The 23055-nt window shown below is 46.2% G+C and overlaps 1 protein-coding gene across 2 annotated transcripts in view; it reads right to left on the minus strand.

The window, feature by feature from the left end:
• SLC6A17 (solute carrier family 6 (neutral amino acid transporter), member 17) overlaps nt 1-23055 on the minus strand; it is a 48911-nt gene that overhangs the window by 17520 nt on the left and 8336 nt on the right. For both annotated transcript variants that reach the window (XM_006899305.1, XM_006899306.1), the window contains exons 3-5: nt 21499-21625; nt 20580-20761; nt 18466-18576 (exon numbers count right to left, since the gene is read on the minus strand). In XM_006899305.1, coding sequence (XP_006899367.1) covers nt 18466-18576; nt 20580-20761; nt 21499-21625 — 420 coding nt within the window. The remainder of the gene's footprint in view (nt 1-18465; nt 18577-20579; nt 20762-21498; nt 21626-23055) is intronic.

Here is a 23055-nt window from a genome sequence, read left to right on the forward strand (position 1 = left end):
TCAAGTGGTAGACGACTCATAGCGACCCTATGAACAAAAGACCTGAGCACTGATCATAGAGTTTCTGGAGGCAAGCCATTTCAGAAGTGGATGCCACTCCTGCTTCCAAGCTTGTTTTAATCTGGGAGTTCCACCAAACACTGTCTACCATGGGTAACCATTATCACATTTGGCACATCAGTGTCACAGTGTTTAGCATCACAGCAACCATGAGTTACCTCTGTACAGCAATGCACAGACCAGTGCTATACAACCTAGAAAAATGTTTTACAATAAACAATTATGGGAGAAAAATCAACTCCTTCAGTGACCCAATCTTTTTCGACTCTTCTGTGCTCTTAACAGAGTCCCTGGGAGAGGCAAACAGTTAACACATTCTGCTAACTGAAAGGCCTGAGGTTTGAATCCACCCAAAGGTGCCTTTGCAGAAAGAGCTGGTCATCTAATTTTGGGGGGAAAAAAATCAATGATTGAAAACCCAGAGGAGCCTAGTTCTGTTCTGATACACATGGAGTCTTAAGTATTGGAACTGATTCAATAGCAATGGTTATGTTCTCAACACTAAGTCCAGTGAACTCATCACTCCTCTAAAGGATCAAGGTTTTATATCTCTAGCCTTTGCCTAGGCTAATCCCTCTGCCTAAAATTCCCTTTCTACTTAATTCCCCTCACACTGTCATTGAGTCCTTTCTGATTCACAGCTCACCCTTCAACAGGTTCCAAGGTTGTAAATCACATGGGACAAGATTGCCCATCTTTCTCCCTTGGAGCAGCTAGTGGATTTGAACTTCCAGGCCTTTAGGTTAAAAACACAACTCTCTAGAGACTACAGGAGCAGAGCTCCCTACTTACTTTCTAGAGAACTCTCATTTAGCTTCCCAAATCACACATAAATATCATTTTCATTTGGAGTTTCTCCTGACTGCAATGGCAGTCACTTCCTCCTTGAGTTCTCACATCTCTTGTCAAAACTCCCATTATAGGTTTGACTCCCATTATATAGGACTGTCTTCCTTTCAATATTCTTGTTCATCATTGTATGAACAGATGCCTGGCACATGGAAGATAAAACAGAGTGGGCAGCAAGAGAGAGGAAGAGAGACAGACAGACCAAGGCTGATCTGCTTCCTTGAGGTGGTGAGCAACATGGAAAACTCAGACAAGATAGAGCTTGTAAAGCTATACCAGATTTTTTGGGTTAAGGTGTCTATTGTGGTTTGAATCATATCCACCCAAAAATATGTGTATATAAACGTGTAATATAGAAGCTCTGTAATGATCCCTGATGATCTGATAAACCAAACAGCTGTGAAAGGACTAAGGGGTGGAACAGAACATCACTTACTCTCATTTTATCCCAATTCACCTTAAGGAGAGTTCCCCTTGGGTGTGGCCTGTAACCTTTTCGCTTAAAAGGGCGAGAAGAGAGCTGCCTGGGTGGGGGGAGGTGAAGGAAGGTGCCCAGGTCTCTGTTCTGGGAAGTTCCTTAACACATAGAAAAGCTAACACATTTGCAAGGAATGCTAAAGGCAACAGGGTCTTTCCTTCAGACTCAACAAGAGGGTGTGCATCTTCCCCCATCGCAACTTTGGACTTCTGGCCTCTGAAGTTTTAAGAGAATAAATTTCTGTTTATTAGCTGTCACATGTGGTATCTATTACAGCAGCATGAGAAAACTAAGACAATCTATTTCCCCAGGACAAAGGTCCTTTGGCCTTAGAACACCACGCCTAACTTCTCAACAAAACACGCCTGTTTCAATGCTGATATTTTCCTTCTTTTCTCTTTCCCCCTCTTTCTTCCATCTCTATTTCTTTTTTGCAAATATTTCCTTTTGGTTTTATGTCAGTAATTACAAAAATGTTTAAAAATGACCCAGCCTATCTGTGAGACCCAGACACATACCATTAGTAGGATTCTCTTACTGCTGTTAAAGGAGAACTGACTCATGGCTGACCCTCTCGAGGGTTTCCAGAGGCTGTAACCTGCATGGGAGGAGTCTGTCCATCTTTCTCCTGGGGAGCCACTGACGTATTCGAACTGTCGGAGAGGACAGCCTTTGGATTACAAGCACAAATCCCTGCGGACTATGCGGTTGTTGTTCTGTGCCATGAAGGTGGAAATTATTCCTAGCTGGCCCTCCAGCAGGTTTTCAGAAGCTGTCAACTGCACGGGAGGATACTGCCCATCTTTTCCCCATAGAGCAGCAGGTGCATTTGAACCATGTGCCTTCAGGTGGGCAGTACAACTCCTTACCACTCGGGCACCAGAGCTCCATAAATCCCTGGGCCTAGTTATTGTCACAGCTAAATTTTACAAATAAAAGCAGCCAATCTGTGAGGGTCAGAATTAGGTAAGTCTAGCAAAATTATCTTTGTGATCACTTGCTATGAATCAGAGAGTTGGACAATGACCAAGGAGGGTAGAAGGAGAATTGATGCCTTTGAGCTGTGGTTCTGGAGAAGAATATTGAGAGTACCATGGACTGCTAGGAAAACAAACAGATTCATCCTGGAAAGGGTTAAACCGGGCTGCTCCTTGGAGGCAAGGGGCTCTGTCTAACATACTTTGGACATGTCATAAGGAGGGACCGGTCCTTGGAGAGGGACATCATGCTTGGGAGGGTGGAGGGACAGTGCAGGAGGGGAAGGCCCTCTATGAGGTGGATTGATTCAGTGACTGGAGTAATCGGGATGGGTGTGTCAGAGGCAATGCGATTGGCACAGGACAGAGCAGAGTATAGGGCTGTTGCACATAGGGTCTCTATAAGTCACAAGTGACTCGACAGCACATAACAACAAACAATAGCAAAATGAGGCAAAAGTCACATTAACAGCCAATAAATAGAGAAGGCAAAGGCCAAATGAAGTGGGTAGAGCCCAGGCAATGACATTAGACCAAAGTACCTCACAATCCTGTTATCTACAGTAGAGGCAGTCCCCAAAACAGCTTGATTGGTGTTTTAAGCTCATGAGTGACATTAAGAACAATAGACTGGAATAAGAACCACTAACTAAATTTTAAACTCTCTACCATATCACCCTATTGGCCCAGACTCAAGCCTGAAGCTATATTAACCCACGACCCACGTGGCACACCGGTCTCCACCTCCTTACTCTGAGAGAATGATTCCTGTCTCTCTCTCTGGGATGTGTCTTTGCTAATAAAACTGTCTTTGCTTTTACCTTCACTCCTGTCTCCTCCTAACCTTTCCTCTGAGTTGCATGCTCTAAGGATTTGGCCCAAGCTGGGATTATTTTGAGTGGGATAAATCTAAGGAGGGCTGAAGCAGGCCACAACCAAGAGATCTGTCCACCAACAAGCACCCTGTTGTTTCCCACTCGGTGAAATTCTTTGTCCAGGGAAGGGAGACTGAAACCAAGGCACTGACCACACGGTAACGAACCTCAGGAAGACATTGCAATTCCAAACTACACAAATGAAATGGCCCTTCAACTTAGGAAGCTTCTCCAAGGACAGAGCAGGACTGCCTTATACATAGTGATGTGGGAAGGAAACAAACACACCTACTCCTTATTTAATGTCTCTGTCATTACATAAGACTTCTTATTTGCAACAATAGTAAAATATCTACCAACTGCTTTGCACATTAAGGATGTACATCTGGCAGGGAGGGCCGGCTATAATGCCTAAGGTTAAGGGTCCCTTGGCGTGGCCATGTTTTTCAATGGTATGGCAGTTATATAATCACATAGTCTAAAGTTACAAAACTATGCCACTTAGCAGTTAAATAAAGATGCAGTCATCATGCATTTCATGATCTGATGTGGTCATCCTCATTTCCACATAATGACTTTCTTTGTCTTTGGAACTTAAGCAGTTCATTAAATGAGGAGTGGGTGTGGTTTTTTTCCCCCATCCTTTTGTATTTGTTAAAAATTTGTCTATTTCCTGTTCTTTAAGAAAATTTCAAGTATGGAACTTGTGTTATGAAAAACACAAAAGTGTATGTATCTATTATCTAGTTCCAACAATTATCATCAGCACATGGTCAGTCTTGTATCCCCACCTGTTTTCCTCATCCCCATAAGAAGCTGCACTGCAGTCCTGAAAGCACACAGTTCGAATCCAGCAGCTGCTCCACAAGAGAAAGATGGACAATCTCCTCCTATGTAATTAACTGCTTCTGAAAACCCACTGGAAGGTCAGCTATGGGTTGGTTCTCACTCAATGGCACACAATAATAACAATATATTAGGTTAAAAGTACACTGATAAATCCATATCTGACATTAAGCAGGGCCCTGAAAAACACTTGAAAGTACCAAAGCTGAATGGGCTTTTGAGGAGACAAGAGCCCAGTTGGGGTGGTGCTTAGAGGGGCCCGCAGGCTGACAGAGATGACCAAAGATGCCCAGTGCTGCTCTGGGGGTAAATTGAGTCAGAGACCTTCAGTTCAGAATGCTTATTGTTCCCTGAAGTTAAACAGACTGTCTCCAAGATTCCTAGGTTGACAGTGCTTGATCTCTGCAAGGTCCTGATCAGGGGTCCACAGAGGATGATGGACCATCCTTCCATGGTCAGACCTCAGAAGTCCATGTCCATTTCAGATATAAGAATGTGAAGGCCAGAAGATGGGGAACTGGTCTTCTCCACCAAAGAAAATTCTGGTGCCTTCTATCTCCTAAGTATAACGGCTGAGTCACTTCCTCACACAGGGGGACCAGGTGTTCCACCTGGGCTTCCAACCAGTTCATTCCAGGTCAATCCCATGCCAACAAGAAATAGCTTTTCTACTCCAGAATCTGCATTTAAGAAGCCCCTGGGGATCCTGTTAAAAATGTAGATTATGACGCAGTATCTTGGGGTGGAAATGTAAATTCTCACCGGAGTTGAACAATGAACGGATTGGAAGCCCTGGTGTCACACATTTGTCATGAAGATGCCTCTGGACCAACAAGCAGCAGCTGAGCCCCTCACAGAGCTACGTGACAGGCGCTCACACCCTCTCCTCTCAGCTCTGCTGCAGCTCCAGCGGTGTGACAGCCAGACGGGCAAGGAGACAGCAGATGGCACTGGAGCGCCGGGCTCCCACTGCCCAAGAACAGTGTCACCTTCACCAGGGACTAGGATAATAATAGCAGATGTCTGTCATGTGGCTCCACTCTCCACCAGCAGTGCCACGTGCTGATGGCCTGGGAGGGAGGAACGCTCTCCCCACACCCAGTGACTAAGGAAACTGAGGCCCTGGGAAGTCAAAGAACTTGCCCATCCAAGTCCTGAGTGATGAGCCAGGTTCTGAGTTGGATCAGGTGGTCCTGATGCAATTTTTGGTAACAAAGCTGGGATTTTCTATTTTTATTTTTTTGGTAACAAAGCTGGGCTGCCTTTATCACCCAGCTCTGACCGTTGGGTCAAGAAGCACCACCATCAACCTCTACACCTGGGCCCTAGAACGTGCCGAGACCCCACTTCTCTTTTCTAACAATTAACACACAACCTTGGCCTTGCTGCCCACAGGGCCTGTCAGTCAGAACTACTTGCTGGTCCACATCCTAAAAGCGTCGAAGTTGCAAGGCAGGTGTTGAAGGCATCACACAGCTCCCTCACCCCCAAGCTATGCTGAGCCTGGCCCCAGCAGACTGATAAAGGAATGGAGAGGCCAGTATTATAAGAGGGGACAGCTATGCAAAAGATGAATGGAGGACAGGCAGACAGAAAGACAGATACTGCTTCATTGTCAATTATCATCAAGTTAATTCTAAGTCATGGGACCCCAATGTGTGTAGAGTAGATCTGATCTTTCAAGTACTTCTGGGTGTTTACAAACAGCCACACTATCAGCTAACACTGTTGTTGTTAAGTACCATCAAATCGAGTACAACGCATAGCAACCCTGTGAACAAAAGATCTGAACCCTGTTCTATCCTGCACTATCCTCACACTTCCTGACACACAGAGCCCATGGCATCAGTCACCATGTCAATGCATCTGGTTGAGGATCTTCCTCTCCTTTACCGACCCTCTACATTTCCCAGTATGATGTTCCTCTCCAAGGAATAGGCCCTCCTAGCAATATGCCCAAAGTATGTGAGGTAAAGCCTCCTCATTCTTGCCTCCAAAGAGCACTCTGGCTGAACCCTCTCCAAGGCATATCTCTTTGTTCTCTTGGCCGTCCATGGGATGTTCAGTGCTCTTTTCCAACACCATAGCTCAGAGGCGTCAGTGCATTTGATACAGGCCATGGTCTTCACAATCACTTGTTATGCATCAGAGAGTTGGACAATGACCAAGGAGGATAGAAGGAGAATTGATGCCTTTGAGCTGTGGTGCTGGAGAAGAGTATTGAGAATACCATGGACTGCTAGGAAAACAAACAGATTTGTCCTGGAAAAGGTTAAACCTGGTGGCTTCTTGGAGGCAAGGATTCTAAGGCTCCGTCTAACATACTTTGGATGTGTTGTGAGGAGAGACTGGTCCTTGGAGAAGGACATCATGCTGGGTAGAGTAGAGGGATGGCGCAGGAGGGGAAGCCCCTCTATGAGGTGGATTGATTCAGTGATTGGAATGATCGGGATGGGAGTGTCAGAGACAGTGCAATTGGCACAGGACAGAGAGGAGTTTAGGGCTGTTGTACATAGGGTCGCTATGAGTCGCAAGCGACTCGATGGCACATAACAACAACTAATTGTCTGCACCACCAGGGACTCTAAATCTAGATCTGGAGATCCCTTTTCCCTACAGTCCAGACTAGAGACACCCAACGAGCTCGAGGCATTCCTAGCACCACCCTAGCTTCAAGACTTCCTCCACATACTGAGCTGAGAGCCCACCTGCTCCTGTTCTCCTTCAGCCCTTGCCCACCAGCAGCCACGTCCCCATAACCTGACTAAGGGACCACCAGGAACGATCCCTCATGCCCCAGCTCCATGTCCTTTGGCCACTGCTAGATGTCCACAATCCCCTCTTCATTCCCAAGTGGATGGCTCTGCCCCCTGCTTAGACTCAAGTCTCCACCACTCCCTCAACTGTTTACACCTGCTACAGCCTCCCCGAGGGGCCTCGTCTAGTGGTAAGGAACCGTGCTGTCAACCCAAAGGCATGTGGTTCCAATCTGCCAGCTGTCCACAGGGGAGAGATGGGCAATCAACTGCCATACAGTTTACTATCTCTGAAAACCTGCTGGAAGGTCAGCTATGGTCTGTACACATACACATACTGTACTCGACAGTACACAACAACATTGGAGGCCCAGGGGCTCACAGCTGATCATCAGTTATTGCTGTTGTTGTTATGTGCCATTGAGTTGCCTGTGACCCATAGCAACTCTATGTACAACAGCTCTGAATCCTGCCTTGTCCTGAGCCAGTCTCACGGACTTTGATACACCTACCCCCATAGACCCAATTACTGTATCAATCCATATTATCTGGGGTCTTCCTCTCCTGCACTGTCCCTCTCCACTTCTGAGCATGCTGTACTTCTCCAAGGATCTCCTGGTCACATACTCAAAGTATGTCAGACAGAGCTTCAAAATCCTAGCCTCCAAAGAGAAATTTGGTTTCACTCTCTCCAAGACAAACTTATTTGTTTTCTTGGTGGTCCATGGTATGTTCAAGACTCTTCTCCAGCACCACAACTCAAAGATATCAATTTTTCCTCTGTCATCCTTAGTCATTGTCCAGCTCTCTGATGCATAGTAAGTAACTGCAAAGACTATGGCCTGGATCAGGTGTACCCTTAGTCTCTAAACCGACATAGTTGCTCCTCAGTACTCTCAGGAGGTCCTTGACAGCAGATTTATCTAATGCAAGTTGTCTTTTGATTTCCTACCAAGAGTGTTTATTGTGGAGCCAAACAAGTTGTAATTGTTAACAACCTTCTCCATACATCAAGGTGCTGCCAATTGGCCCAGTGGTGAGAATTTTTGTCTTTTTGATGTTAAGCTTCAATCCATATTGACAGTCCTTGACCTTCTTCAGCAAGTGCTTCAGGTCCTCCTCAGTTTCAGCAAGCAAGGCTGTGTCATCTGCATAACGCAGGTTGTTGATGAATCTTCCTCCAATCCTGATGCCACATTCCTCCTCATACAGCCCAGGGTCCCAGATGATCTGTTCTGCATATAGATTGTAAAGAAATGGAGACTGGACACATCCCTGACGCACTCCCTTCCTGATTTTAGATCCTTCATATTTATAGCTTCTATTCTGGATGCAGGAAGACTGGCTTTATGTAGAGGACACTCCTTCCTCTGCAACACTCTTAGACAATAGCTGTTTTTTCCTATCCCCTGTACTTTAGGGCTTCAGTGTTCCCAAGTGCAAAACAGCAATGAGAGTAGTTCCCGTTCAGACCATTGCTATGAGGCTAAAAGAGCTAATCTATAAGAGGAGCCTATAGGTGCCTGCAGTATAGAAAGCTGCAACCAAGTCATAACATGTGATGGTGTTATTTCTCTCACTGGTTGGATTTGAACTGTCAACCTTAAGATTAGCGGTGAAAACCTCTTGCATTACCCAGAGATCAGTCTGCATACAGAGATGTGAACATGTTAAAACAACAAAACAATCCCCCTCCAAAAATAAACCAGATCAATCTTGGAATTGATGACATGGACTGTACAAGCATTAGTCATAAAAACGCTAATAGAGTTCACCTCACACTATGACCTTAGCTTAAATGTGTCCTCAGCCCTGCCCCTGCCCACTTATTCCTCACATCTTTTACATCGTTAATTTCACACTAGCCCCTCCTCTTGGGGCTCTCTGGGGGCCTCGTCAGTAGGGAGTTGTGGGGCTAATCCAAGGGCTGCATTGCACCAGGCAGTTTGATTCAACTAATAGCTTCTCCTTGAGCGATTGTCTACACTCCCAACTAAAACCAGCTCCTACACTTGAATGATCAATTCTACTTCAACTGAATGTCTTCTTGTTCAAAGTGTTGTGGTTGCTTGCCTACTCAAATCTGAACTTTCTCCTCTCCTGCCCCATTCTTGACATCTCTGATACACTCCAGCCCACTTTTACAGTCACTGTGTTAATCCATCTTATTGAGAGGCTTCCTCTTTTAAACAGACCCTCTCTACATTTTCCAGAATGATGCCTTCTTCTGAAGATTGGCTCCTCCTAAAAATATGTCCAAAATATGTGAGACAAAGTTTCATCATCCCTGCATCTAAGCAGCACCCTCGTTACACTTCCTCCAAGACAGACATGTTCTTTTGGTGGTCCATGAGATATTTAGTACTCTTCTCCAACATCACAGCTCTAAGGCATCAATTCTGCTCCTGTCATCCTTAGTCAGTGTCCAACTTTCAGGTCACAGGAAATCACTGAAAAAACCATGTCTTGGATCAGGTGCACCCTCATCTTTAAACTGATATCACTGCCCTGTAGCCCTTTGTAGAGGTCCCTGACAACAGATTTCCCCAGGGCAACACACCTTTTGATTTCCTGACTGTTACCCTGGGTGTTGACTGTGGATCCAAGTGAAATGAAATAGCTAACAGCTTTAATCTTTTCTTATCATGATGTTACCTACCGGCCCAGTGGTGTGGATTTTTGTTTTCTTGATGTTCAAGACTGTAGTTTTTATTCTTCTGCATCAAATGTTTCAAGTCTTCTGCATTGTCTTCAACGTGTTCAACACACAGGCTCTGAAAAACTGCTCTGTCTGCGATGAGTCAGTTCCACCATTTCTACTCTCAGCTGAAACCTTGCTTCCTACTTTCCTGAGATAAATTGAGATAAATGATGCAATCAGAAGAGACTTCCCACGGGTTGTCCTCATCACAGTGTCGCACTGCCCCAAAAGCAAGGCAGGCATGGGCTTTCTTACGCTTACTTACTAACCTATAGCAAACAATTTCAGTTTTTCACCATAGCAAAGATTCTGCTCCTAGGTATGGCTGGTAGTTGTCTCTCCTCCAATCCCATAGGATCTTCCTACAGACTTAAGGTCTCTTTTCAACTTTAAAATCCCCTGCCAGGAACAGAGAACCCAGTAAGGAAGTAAGCACAGGCCTTTCCCTGTTTTGGGTGATTCGTCCCTGTCACACAGCTTCTCTCCAACCAGCATCTACATCCAACCTTGCTCTCTTGAGATTCTAGGGAATTGTCTACACTCCCAACGAAAACTAACCCCTACACCTGACCGACTCAAGGACTTTGGTCCCTTTCTCTCCTACTTTTCCAAGTGTATAATTGAATTATTTTTAGCATATCCATGCCACTATGCCCACAATCAATTTTAAATTTTCTTATCACCCCTAAAAGAAACCTATCTCCGTTGGCAGCCACTGTTTCTATCTCTCAACCTCCTTTCAGACCTGTACAACAACAAATCTACTCTACCAGCTTTAGTTTAGGAGGCTCCACAGTCAACACTCTTGGCACCAGGAGCCAGGAAATTAAAAGACCTATTGTGATGGGAAAGTCTGCTATTAGGGACCGCACCAAAGTAATGAAGAGCAATGATATCATTCTGGAGACTAAGGTGCACCTGATAAGCCATGGTCTTTGCAATCACTTGCTATGCGTCAGCTGGACAATGACTAAGGAGAATAGAAGGAGAATTTATGCCTTTGAGCTTTGGTGTTGGAGAAGAGTATTGAATATACCATGGACTGCTAAGAAAATGAACAAATTCATCCTAGAGAGGGTTAAACCAGGCTGCTCCTTGGAGGCAAGGATTTTGAGTATTTGTCTGATATACTTTGGGCATGTTGCAAGGAGAGACCAGTCCTTGGACAAGGACTTCATGCTCGGGAGGGTGAAGGGACAGGCAGCACAGGAGGGGAAGACCCTCTATGAGGTGGATTGATTCAGTGACTGGGGCAATCTGGGTAGGTGTGTTATAGACAGTGAGATTGGCACAGTATAGGGCACAGTTTAGGGCTTTTGTACATAGGGTCACTATGAGTTGCAGGTGACTCAGTGGCACGTAACAACAACCACCACCTCTGGATTCACCTCTTCTGGACACTTCATATATATGGTAAAGGGGATTATACAATATGTGGTATTTTGAGACTGGCTTCTGGGGGTGTAGTCCATAGGGAGTTGTGCTGCTAACCCAAAGGAAGTGTGCCTCTTTGGTGGCTCAAATCCACCAATGACTCCTTGGGAGAAAGACAGTCAGTCTCCCCCAATGTGATTTATGGCTTCCATGAACCCACTGGAGGGTCAGCTATGAGCTGATGGCAGTGAGAAGAGTTACTCAGCATACTATTTGTAAGGCTGAGCCACGTTTTTGCATGTATCAGCCTTCATTACTGCGTATGTGTGAATAATATTCCATCATATGGATAGGCCATATATGGGCACTAATTGTTCTATTTTTGTTAGCTATTATAAGTAATGCTGCTATAAACACTGGTGCACTAGGTTTTGTGTGGTTATATGTTTTCGCTTTTCTTGGATATGCATCTAAGAGTGGAATTGCTGGGTTGTATGGTAATTCTATGTTAAATAATTTTGAGGAACTGTTAGACTGTTCTGAAATTACATCCTTGATCCCATGACCTTCTCTGGTTACCATCAACTTCTCACTTCTCTTAAGAGCAAAACTGCAAATTACTGGTCTGTGTCACTTGTCTCTAGATCCCTTTTTCCCTTGAGAACCATTACTTTTAGCTTTTTGCCTTCAGTATGCCACCAAAAGAGCTCTTGCCAAGGTCACCAGTGACCCCTTTGCTGCCGAGTGAACTGGTCACATGTCCGTCCTCATCACCTGCCTCAGCAGCAGCTCTGGACCCAGCTGGCGATTCCCTCCTCCAGAAAGCCCTTTCTCCACACTGCCTCTGGGACAGATGTCTTTGTGCCTCTCTTCTTGCTCTCTGACACTCTCTCCCCTCAACCTCTAGCTGCTGGGCAGTCCTGGAGCTCAGTCCTCTTGTCTACCAACGTTCTCTCTCAGGCCATCACAATCCAATCCTGTAGCTTCAATTCCTGTCTATTATTCCAAGTTTATAAATGCCTCCTGACCCCATCCTTTCCAACCTCCAAGGTTCATCTCTCCAGAGCCATCTAGCCAATGACTGACTCAGCAACTCATTCTGAATATCCATTTGACATCTTAAACTTGTGATGCTCAAAAGAGTGCTCTTGAAGCTCCCCACCATATATACCTGCTCCTCCCACTTTCTTCCCCAAAATCTGGAAATGTCAACTCCATAATTTTAGTTGGTCAGGCCGACAATCTTAGAGTCCTTCTTGACTCTTTTTTTCTCACCTCAGATCCAATCCAACAGCAAATGCTGTTGACTCTACTTCCCAAATGCTACTCAACCTGGCCACTTCTCATCACCCCCACCGCCAGCACTGAGTCCAAACAACAGTAACTTCTCACCTATGAGAAGCTGGCTGCGGAATCCTTTTAGCCAATCTCCCTGCTTCAAACCTCCCTCAAAAATCTCACTTCTTTGCTCAAAAGTCTCCAGGGTAAAAGCCAAAGTCCTTACCTGACCTTCAGGACCCCATGATCTGGCTTGGTTCCCCCTTGCCTCCTTAGTGGCACCTCCCATTACCCTCCCTGCCTTGTTCCACCCTCACTGGCCTCTTAGATTTGCCAGAAGCAGCTAATCTCAAGACCTATTCACCTGTTGTTTTCTCTGTTTGGAATGGAGTGGGCTACCTCCAAATATCCACGTAGCCTGCTCCCCTGTCGCCTTCAAGCCACCATTCAAAGGCACACCCTGAATGTCTCATTCTTCCTTTTTAATGCCTGTAATCTTCCCCCTCATCCCCGCTTTTTCTCCTCAACAACACCATTTAAAAACTTTTATCTTAAACCGTCTATCTGCCTCCACTAGAATAGAAGCTCCCTGAAGGCTTGGTTCATTGCTGTATCCCAGGATCAAAAAGGACACCCAGCACATACCAAGCATTTAATGGGCATTTGCTCACTGAGTGACTAGATGAATGAGGAGGAGCTCTGGTGGTGTGGCCCACAGGGAGCTGCGCTGCTAATCCAAAAGACTACACCTCTTTGATGGTCCACATCCACCAGGGCATCTAGTAAAGACAGGCAATCTCTTCCTGTATGATTTACAGGCTGGGGAAACTCAAGAGAAGGTCAGCTCTAAGTCAGTTCTAACGCAACAGTAGTGAATTGGAGTTAGAATGAATGGTGGTAATTTAACACATTGCCGCAAAATGACGGCTATAGCCGTCCCATACATTTTAATTAATTTTCACTTGCAGACACACCACTGATGCTCAATTTCATATAGCAGTCAGAAACAATTGAAAAAAAAACGTGTTTCTAAGCATAGTTGTCCGCTTAAAAGTGTGTGGCAATGTGTTAAATCAAACTCTATGAACTTAGAAATGAAAGTTATACAAGTGCTCAGGTCTTTCGTTCATAGGGTTGCTATGAGTCATCTATGACTCAGCAGCACTTAACAACAACAACAGTTATTCTTCTTATGTACGAGTATAGCGAGCTCTGGTGGTTTCGTGGAAGAAGCTGTGCTGTCAATCCAAAGGCACATGGTTCAAATCCACCAGCTGTTTCTTGGGAGAAAGAAGGACAATCTCCTCCTGTGTGATGTATAGCCTCGGAAATCTGCTTCAGGGGTCAGCTATGAGTTGGTTCCAACTTGGTGACACATAACAAGAACAATATATGAGAAAGTCTAGTACAAATACTTAGAATGGCAAGGGTGAACAGTTAAAATTTTAGCAAACATTCCCTGAACATTTTGGTGGTTAGAAGACTCACTACAATCTGCTATTGTATACTGAGCAAATCACATGAGTAACTGCATGGTCAATCTCGACTTTTAAGTGGATTGTAGTTGTTGTTGTGATGTGCTGCCGAGTCTCTTGTGACTCATAGCGACACTATGTACAAGAGCCCTAAACACCATTCTAGCCTGTGCCAACCTCATGGTCTCCAACACACTCACTCCCACCACCCCAATCACAGAATCGATCCATCTCATCGAGGGTCTTCCTCTCCTGCGCTGTCCCTCCACTCTCCCAAACATGATGTCCCTCTCCAAGGACCAGTCCCTCCTTGCAACATGCCCAAAGTATGTCAGACGAAGCTTCAGAATACTTGACTCCAAGGAGCAGCCCAGCTTCACCCTCTCCAGGACAAGCCTGTTTGTTCTCTAGCAGTCCATGGTACATTCAACGCTTCTCCAGCACCACAGCTCAAAGGCATCAATTCTCTTTCTATCATCCCTAATCATTTTCCAACTCTCTGATGCATAGCATGCAATTGCAAAGATTATAGCCTGGACCAAGTGCACCTTAGTCTCCAGCCTGACATTGTTGCTCTTCGGTACTCTGGAGAGGTCCCTGAGAGCTGACTTTCCCAATGCAATAAGTCTCTTGATTTCCTGGCTGCTGGTACCAAGAGTGTTGGCTGTGGAGCCAAGCAAACAAACTGTTAACTATCTCAATCTCTTCACCATCCATACTGATACGCCAATAGGCCAAGTGGTGGGAATCTTTGTTTTCGTGATGTTGATAGGAAGAAGACAATCAGGAGGAAAAAAACTATCCAAAACACTTGAAGAAATTCACTAGTCACTAACACGAACTACTGGTATGTAGAAGGTGCTGCTGCTGTTGTTGTTGTTTACTGTCGAGTCAGAACCGACCCATAGCTGACCCTCCAGTGGGTTTTCAAAGGCAGAAAATTACACAGGAGGAGACTGCCCATCCTTCTCCCACAGAGCAGCTGGTGGTCTCAAACTGTGTGCCTAGGTTATATTATGCTGGTCAAGCTGTACTCATCACATCCAGCAGCTGTGTGAAGACATAGACCCAAAGTCCAGGTTCTCCAGCCAGCACTGGAAGACTTCCTTGGAGGTCACATCTTGCAGTTCATTCAGTATAATCCACGGAGAGCTGAAGCCTCTCCCAGCTGGTTTCTAAGTTACCCTGGCCCAAACTCTCCTTGCGCTCTGCCAGGGCGGGTAAACAGCCCAACTCCTGGGAACACCACTCACACTACAGTCTGTATGAATGAGGCAGCACCCAGCCCGCCAGCCACGGGCACTGATCCTGGTAATCTGCAGCACCATTCAGGGCGCGAACTTGGAATGGCTCCCAGGGTACTTCACCTCATCTCACACCAATCCTGTGCTGCTGAGACAGTCCCAGTTCTGTGGTAGTAGTTTCACAGCATATAAACAGTCAGGTGATTATTTTTTAGCATGGGTCCACCTTCTTAGAAAATTACTTTGAGGGGTAAGTTGCAGCCTCATCCCAGCCAAAACCACTGACCTTATTTTCCTAAAGCAAACCACAACACAAGCAGTAAGGGGCTCTTGAAGGAACAGATCTGAGGCCTTTTATGTTTTCTAGCCTTGCTCAACATATCCCTACCCTCATAGAATTGCTCAGTTAACAAGGTCTTAAGATGGGCCCTACATCCTCTCAAAACCCCAGGGCTGGATGAGCCAGGGACTGCACTAGACTGTTCCTTGGTGACCTGGCTCCTCTTGTCTTCTCTGCTCTTGACATTTAAAGCTTTCTATCACAAAGACTCTGCCCCTGCAGATACTAGAATAGAATCACTCTGGGTTTCCTGAACATCCAAGAAGCCTTTTGGAAAGGAGTCTTCCTGTGGTGTAAAGTACACATCCACCATTCTGGGGCTCTTGACTGACAAAAACTGGTGTCTGGCAAATAGGAGGCAACTAGGTCTCTCATGTACAATGGGTGGGGGTGTTAACAGATACACCCACTCTGGAGAGCAATCTGGCCACCACTGACTGAAACGGGTGATACCTATCTCCTTTAATACAGCCCTTCCACTCTTAAACGTACATCCCTGAAAAATGTGCACATGAAGAGCTATGTGACAGTGATTATGATAACATTATTTCTGTTTCTGTTAGGCACTCTCAAGTCAACTATGATTCATAGTGACGCTCTGAACAACAGATAGAAACCCTGCCCCATCCTGCGCTATCCCCAGTCTCCACCAAGCTCAAGCCGACTGTGCCGTCAACAAGATGTCAAATCATCTTGTTGAGGGTCTTTCTCATTTTTGCTGCAAGAGTGTTATGAACAGTGGAAAAATAACTGGAAATTGTAAACTATCATCAATTAGAAAAAAATAGATAAATAAATTTTGATAGTTCTACAATGGGTTACTAAGCAGCAGTAAAAACAAACATTAATGTTATGTGTATCATTATGGATTGTTGTTGTAGTTAAGTGCTGTCAAGTTGTAGACAACTCAGCCAAGATCTGAACACTTGTATAACTTTCATCCTATCTCCAGGGTCATAGAGTTTCCAGAGGCAAGCTATTTCTAAAGTGGATGCCACTCCTTCTTCCAAGCTTATTTTAATTGGGGAGCTCCACCAAACACTGTCCACCATGGGGAATCATACTGCATTTGACACATCAGTGACACAGTGTTCAGCATAATAGCAACCATGAGTTACCTCTGTGCAGCAAATGGACAGACCAGTGCTATACTACTTAGAAGAATGTTTGACCAAAAACAAGTAAAACCAGGCCTGAGGTCTGCAGATTAAAATCACCCACCTTTGGTTTGGTAGCATAACTTTCTATCCCCTAGGCCCACAAAGCTTTCTATATGTTGTTGTTAAGTGCCTTCGAGTCGTAGATGACTCACAGTGACCCTATGAACGAAAGACCTGAACACTTGTGTGAGCAAATATAAATGGACAAATAATGTGACATTATTTATATGAGGTTTGAAAGCATATGCAAATGTTACACATTGCTGATGGATCCTCACATATGTCCTACACATTTTTAATGTTTTAGGACAAATCCCAAATTCAACACAGTGGTTCTCTTTGGGGAAGGAAATCAAGTAAGGCCACATAGGAAACTTAATGGCATTTGTCATAATGGATTTCTGAAGGTTATTATAATATTATATATATTTTATAGCTTGAAATATTTCATAATTAAAAAGGGCTTGACAGAGGGACTGAGTCAAGTGGGGAACAGTATTGTGCATGCTGGAACTGGAAGCCGATCCCAGCAATTCTGTCCAACTCACTCTGGAATTCCACACTGTGGACTTAGCACCCCCGAGGGGCCCACCTGGAGAATCTCTGTGAAGCTTCATGTTCATGGTCATTGCCAGCATATCATTTCCTCACAAAGTTAATACATGAAAACACCCAACTGATCACGAGCCTCGCAACACAGTTGAAGTCATTCCCTGAAACAGTTGCCTCTCTTTACAAGGTCATTTTCCCACCGTAAGAACCAGGTTTGCATTTTCCTCTCCTTAACAACTCAGCCAGTCACACGGCTCAGGATTTACATTCATGCCTCAGGAAATCCACCAAGCGCTTCATCAAGTGGGCCTTTGAAGCTGCTCATGCAGAAAGCTTGGCTGTTACATCCTAAAATGCCTATGGTCAATGGTGACTGTCTGGTGACTGTGGAGCGGTTTGTGCCCTGGCTGCCACCCCCAAACATCACAGCAGCGGAGCTGGGGAGAAGGGAGGGAAAGGGAGTGCTAAACCACGGTGCATCTATACTCTTCTCCCGGCCATCTGTGTGCTATCTCTGCGTAAGTGTGTGTATGTCCGAGAATGCGTGTGCAAGCTGGTACTATTTAGCAGGAGGGGCAGATGGTGAGGGCTTCAGCCTGGCCTGGCTGAGCTCTGACCTAAGTCAGGGCACTGGAAGCTCCCCAGACCTCCCTGCTGGTTGCTTATTGCTCATCTGGTTCCGGGAGGTGATAAACTCCACTTCCTGGGACACTCTGAAGGGCATGCTAGCCTGCATTTGAAATTCTCTTCTTTTCCAGGGAACTGACTGATGCCAGCTGGGTTTAGTGGCCTGAAGGGTCACATGTTGGAGCAAGGCTATCTTTAGGAAGTCTAGATGTTCATCTTCACAACCCTTGTGCATCTACTGCAACTTCTGAATGTGATCATGGCCCTGTTTTGTTCTTCTCACTGAGCTACTGAGAGGGTTAAACTGGGGGGAATGGGAGAGGGCTTGGTAAAGCTAAAATCCCTACTCATGGCATCAATTGTCTTTAATAAAACAGTAACTTCATCCCTGATCTGGGTGTGAACTGGGATTCTTAGGGGGAGCCTCCATGTGGTGACCATCTCTCCATTCCTGGTGTCACAGATCCACCCAATGATGTCCCCACATTCCCCTCCTCATTGGCCCAACCGCAATGACTTCCCACATTGCCTCAAGCATGCTCAGCACTTTCCCACAATGCTATGTTACCAACATGACACCAGCTCTTGTCCATCTGTTTCCCTTTGATTGCGACGGGCTCCTGCCATTCAACAAAATCCTACCTGCCCATAAGATTCATCTCAGATACCACCTCCACTTTGTAGCTGTTTCTGGTTTCACTCAAATTGATGTACAGCCCTTCTCCTTGTACCCATTAATGCAGGCCCCAGGCCCCCATCCCCTGTGCCTTCCTCTGGGACTGACACAGGCCCAGCTGGTCACGAGCACTGGATGGCATGGAGCTGCCCAGGCCCATTGGAACAGCAATGCTCCCAGCATGCAGCAGCCCTTACCTTGGGAGTGAACATGTGCAGGATGCCGTCAACAGCTCCTCGAAGCAGCAGTCCCCGGACCAGGAAGCAGGCCAGGACCACGTACGGGAAGAGGGAGCTGAAATACATCACCTGCAGAGAGGACATGCTCAGAGCAGGGCAGAGCCTCCGGCATCTTACTCTGAGTTGAGGTGGAGGCAGGAGCCGGGTCTAGTTGGAGTCCACATGGGCGGTGCCTGGGCTTGTTTTCTTGTTTCAAGAGCCAGTAAGGCCGGGCCAGGTGTCACCCTACACTACAGAGTTGCCAAAGGGTAAGGGAGCCCTCTGTTTCCCCCTCATTTTTCCATGCCTCGTCTGCTCCCCAAACCCTGATTCCAACGGATCTCCCTAAGCACTTCACTCTCCTTTGAACTCCTTCGCCCAGAAACTTTTGGAAGTTCACACGGGCAGGTTCCAAGTGAAAAGCAGCAGCAGAAGGTCCCAGCCTCCCATGAATGTATCCCACGTGCTCTTTTTTGGCAGGAACCATGTACATTTCCTGTACACGTCCACATCCTCATGTGCTTGGTACAGGCGTCACCTTAAAGGACACATTCATGAAGTGTTTGCTACGTTAAATAAAGCAACAGGAGGGTTGCTTGGGCAGGACCATGGAGAGGATAAGAGTGTGCATATCTAAAGTGTGCAGAACTTTCCAGGTTCTGATCCTGGCTGTCCCACTTACTAACCCTGTGACCTCGGGCTAATTATTTAACTACTATGCTCCTTATCTATAAAATGTATATAAGTGACTCAAAAGGTTCTAGATCACATTTATTCATATAAGTGGCACCAAAGACAAATTCACTGCCACAGACTTGGTGACTCATTCAGTTTCTCATGGTGACCCCTGGGCTCATGGGAGGAGATTGCCTCGTCTATCTCCCTCGGAGTAAGTGGTAGATTTGAACCACTGGCCTTTTAGTTAGCAACCCAACATGTTACACCTGGCCAAGAAACTCTCAAACTGACTTATTGTCAGAAATGACTCATAGCTGACCCTCCAGACTATAAAACTGCCCATCTCTCACTATGGGAGCACCTTGTAGATTCCAACCAGCTGTCTTGGGCAGGCAGGGCATCTCCCTACCTGCTAGGCCACCAGACCTCTCCAGTGAGCTAACTACCAAGAAGTAATAGTTAATACCAGGGCCTTTAGACAGCAAATACTAGTGCCTGGGTCATTCTATCTTTCTGGGTGACTTAGCGTCTTTGGTCCTCGGTAACACAGGGTCCTGGCGGTTTAGGCAGATGGCCAGGATTCTAGCTCTTTGAGACCGACTGGCTGGGCAGGCTACTTCTTTCTTCTGGTCCTCAGTTTCCTCATCTGTAATACTAGTAGATTGGAATTCTAGGATCTCAAATGTCCTCTCCAGTCCTAGTAATAGATGAATAGAGTTCTGGCAGCCTCGTGGTAAGGAGATGTGCTGCCAACCCAAAAGCATGCAGTTCAAATCCAAGAGCTGCTCTTTGGGAGAAAGATGGGAAGTCTCCTCCCATGCAGTTAACAGCCTCTGAAAACTCACTGGAAGGCCAGCTAAGAGTCCATTCTGACCCAATAGCACATGACAACAACACTTAAAAGAGGGCTAGCTACTGGAAAAAGATATGAGGGGCATGGCTGCCTATGGAAGCCTCTGAGGCCCATTGACACATAACACCCACTGCTCAAGGGGCTCTTTAGTTGTAGACATGATGAGCTGTTTTTACCAAATAGTGCTGACAGTAGACTTTCCTGTGGCTTTTGTTTGGTAACCTTGAGGGGCCAGGGACTAGATACTTCTAGTTTTTTTCCTCTTTAAATGTCTGCAGAGCAAGCCTGCATTTCCTGAGTGTGGAGTCTGCTGGGGGTCAGAGCAGTGAGGTCCACACTTGCTCACTCCTAATCCAGCGCTAGAGGGCTGCTACCCACAGAAATAAAACCACAGCAGTGAGAAAGCCACCACCTCCTCTGGGGGCCAGTGTCCTCATCCTAAGCCACTCCAGGGCCTAAGCCACCCAATGGACCATGCATGGGGTCCCCCAGGACCCAAGACTCTTCGCCATCTGCCCTCCCTTTCTGCTGCCCCCATTTAGGTCCGGGTTCCCCCACTCACCTTTCCGGAGGACTGGATGCCCTTGACGACAGCCATGCCCACGATGCTCCAGGCCACAAGGAGGCACAAGGTCATCTTCCAGTTGAGGCCCCCGCTCTCAGAGATGGAGTTGGAGATGTCCAAGGCCTCTCGGTACCAGAAGTAGGTCGTGGCTGAGCTTTTTTCACACTCTGCCTCCACCACTAAAATGCAGCAAAGGGCACAGAGTATGAGTGGCCAACAAATGCAGAGTCATCTTATCTGCTGGACCACCACCCAGGGCAGCAATGGGGAAGAAGATGGCCCAGGGCAGAGATTTAACCATGATCTGGCAGAACTGTACGACTCCTCGGGTCTGAATGGGACCTGAGAGGCTCCAGAACACACTGGTCTGACTGAATTCTCCCCTACAGCCCTCCCTCTGACCCTTGACCACCCAGGGAGGGCTGGAAGGTTCAGCATACACTAGTCTAGAGTTGTTAGGAAAAGTCCTAAATTGGAACCAATATTCTTAACCTAGATATTTGGTTCAGTGTGTAGTGTAACTATTGGGAAGTCACCTCTGACTCTCAGTTTCCTCATCTGTGAGGCGGGCTAATTATATAGTCTTTAGGACTGGCAAGCAAACTAAGGTTGGCCCTAGCTAGGATGGTATTAGAGTTATACAGTTCAGTGCTAACAGTTAAACAAGAGCCACAATTTTTAAACTTTTACATACATATATGACTTTACTCAATTCTTCTAAAAATTCTGTTGGGACAGGTCCATAAGAGGTCATCCTCATTGGGGAAGAGGACAGAGACTCAGACAGGTGAAGCAATTTATCCAAAGTGGCAGAGCAAGTCAGTGAAATCTCAAATCTGTGTCCTAAATCTCTTAGTTTTCTGGGTCAGTCTAGGCTGGAGTCCCCAGCTGGGGTTCCTCGGGGTTCCATACTTGCCTGCCACTGTCCCGTTCCTGATAACAGGACATTCACTCCAGGGCAGTGGGTACTGGAAAGACTTGAAGAAATAGAAGATGCTCCACCCGATGATCACATTGTAATACAGCCCGACAAAGAGGCAGACCTGAGGACAGAGGCAGGGTGAGGGGATGGAGGGGGTGAAGGGGAGTGGGTGGGGAGGCTGTTAGGCAACGGACCTCCCTCCATCAAATCCCAATTAAACATAACCCTGCACAGCCCTGAAGGAGGAAGGAAGATGAGCTGAGATGTAGGCAGTGTAGTCCCTTCATCTGAATCTAGGGATCCCACAGAGAAAGGCTCAGATATTAAGGCTTTCTCCTTTAAGCAGCAAACTCTTACCATGCTAATTCTTTCCCGTTTGAAATGCTTCCAAAATGCTTGAAGTGCTTCCCCAGCATTTCCTGATGGCTCAGGATTCTAATTAGAGATGCCCCCAGGGCTGGGAAGGCAAGCATTGCATTTTGCCCGAGTAAACGGACCCAGATTGCTGTGTTTTTTAAAAAATGTCTGCATTCTTTTTACTAGTTTCCTATAAGAATGCGGGATGTGTTAAGTGTTGGGCTGCTAGCTGAAAGGTCAGTGGCTTAGCGCTCATCATTCTGTAGGGAGTTCTGGTGGCATAGTCTGTAGGAAGTCACGCGGTTAACCCCAAAGCCACCTCTCTTTGCCTGCTCAAGTTACCAGTGGTTCTGTGGGAGAAAGATGGACAATCTCCTCCTGTGCGATTTACAGCCACACAGCCTTGGAAACCCAGAGGCTGGCCGGTCATGAGTTGATTCCGACTCCACGGCAGTGGCTTGACTGGGGCTGCTGTGAGTTGGAACAGACCAGACCAGCAGTGGGTTTGGTTTGCTGTGTCCTCAAACAGGTCTCTCTTGCAGAGAATGAAACCTGGGTGCTCCGTGGAGGCAGGGATGGTGAAACCCTGTCACACATACTTTGGGCATGTTGCAGGAGGGGTCAGTCCTTGGAGAAGGACCACATGCTTGGAAAGGCAGAGAGGCAGCACAAGTGAGGAAGGCCACTGATGAAATGGATTGACACAGTGACTGACTGTAGCAATGGGGCCAGGGGTGTCGGAGCTGGTGAGGTTGACTCATGTAGAGTAAGGTTCAGAACCACGGTTCACAGGGTCGTTTTAAGTCACGACTCAATGACACCTGACAACAATTCTTCTTTTAGAATAATATTTACTCTATACTGAGTCCCTGTATCGAAAGGAATTGGCAGACACAGAAGAATTTCATGAAACAACATATAAGCAAGAGCCTATGGTGATGAAAGAAGTTCAGGCTGCTTTGAAGGAAATCGCAAAAAAATAAGGCCCCAGGAATAGATGGTATACCAGTTGACATACTTTAGCTAACAGATGCTGCCCTGGACATGCTCACCAAGTTGTGCCAAGAAATCTGGAGAACGACCGCTTGGCCAACTGACTGGAAGAGATCCATATTTGTTCCCATTCCAAAGAAAGGTGACCCAACAGAGTGTGGAAACTAGAAAAATATCATTGATTTTACATGCAAGCAAGAT

The sequence above is a fragment of the Elephantulus edwardii genome, unplaced genomic scaffold (genome assembly GCF_000299155.1).
Source record: "Elephantulus edwardii isolate Elephantulus edwardi_28Jun2011 unplaced genomic scaffold, EleEdw1.0 scaffold00252, whole genome shotgun sequence".
Lineage (NCBI taxonomy): Eukaryota > Metazoa > Chordata > Mammalia > Macroscelidea > Macroscelididae > Elephantulus > Elephantulus edwardii.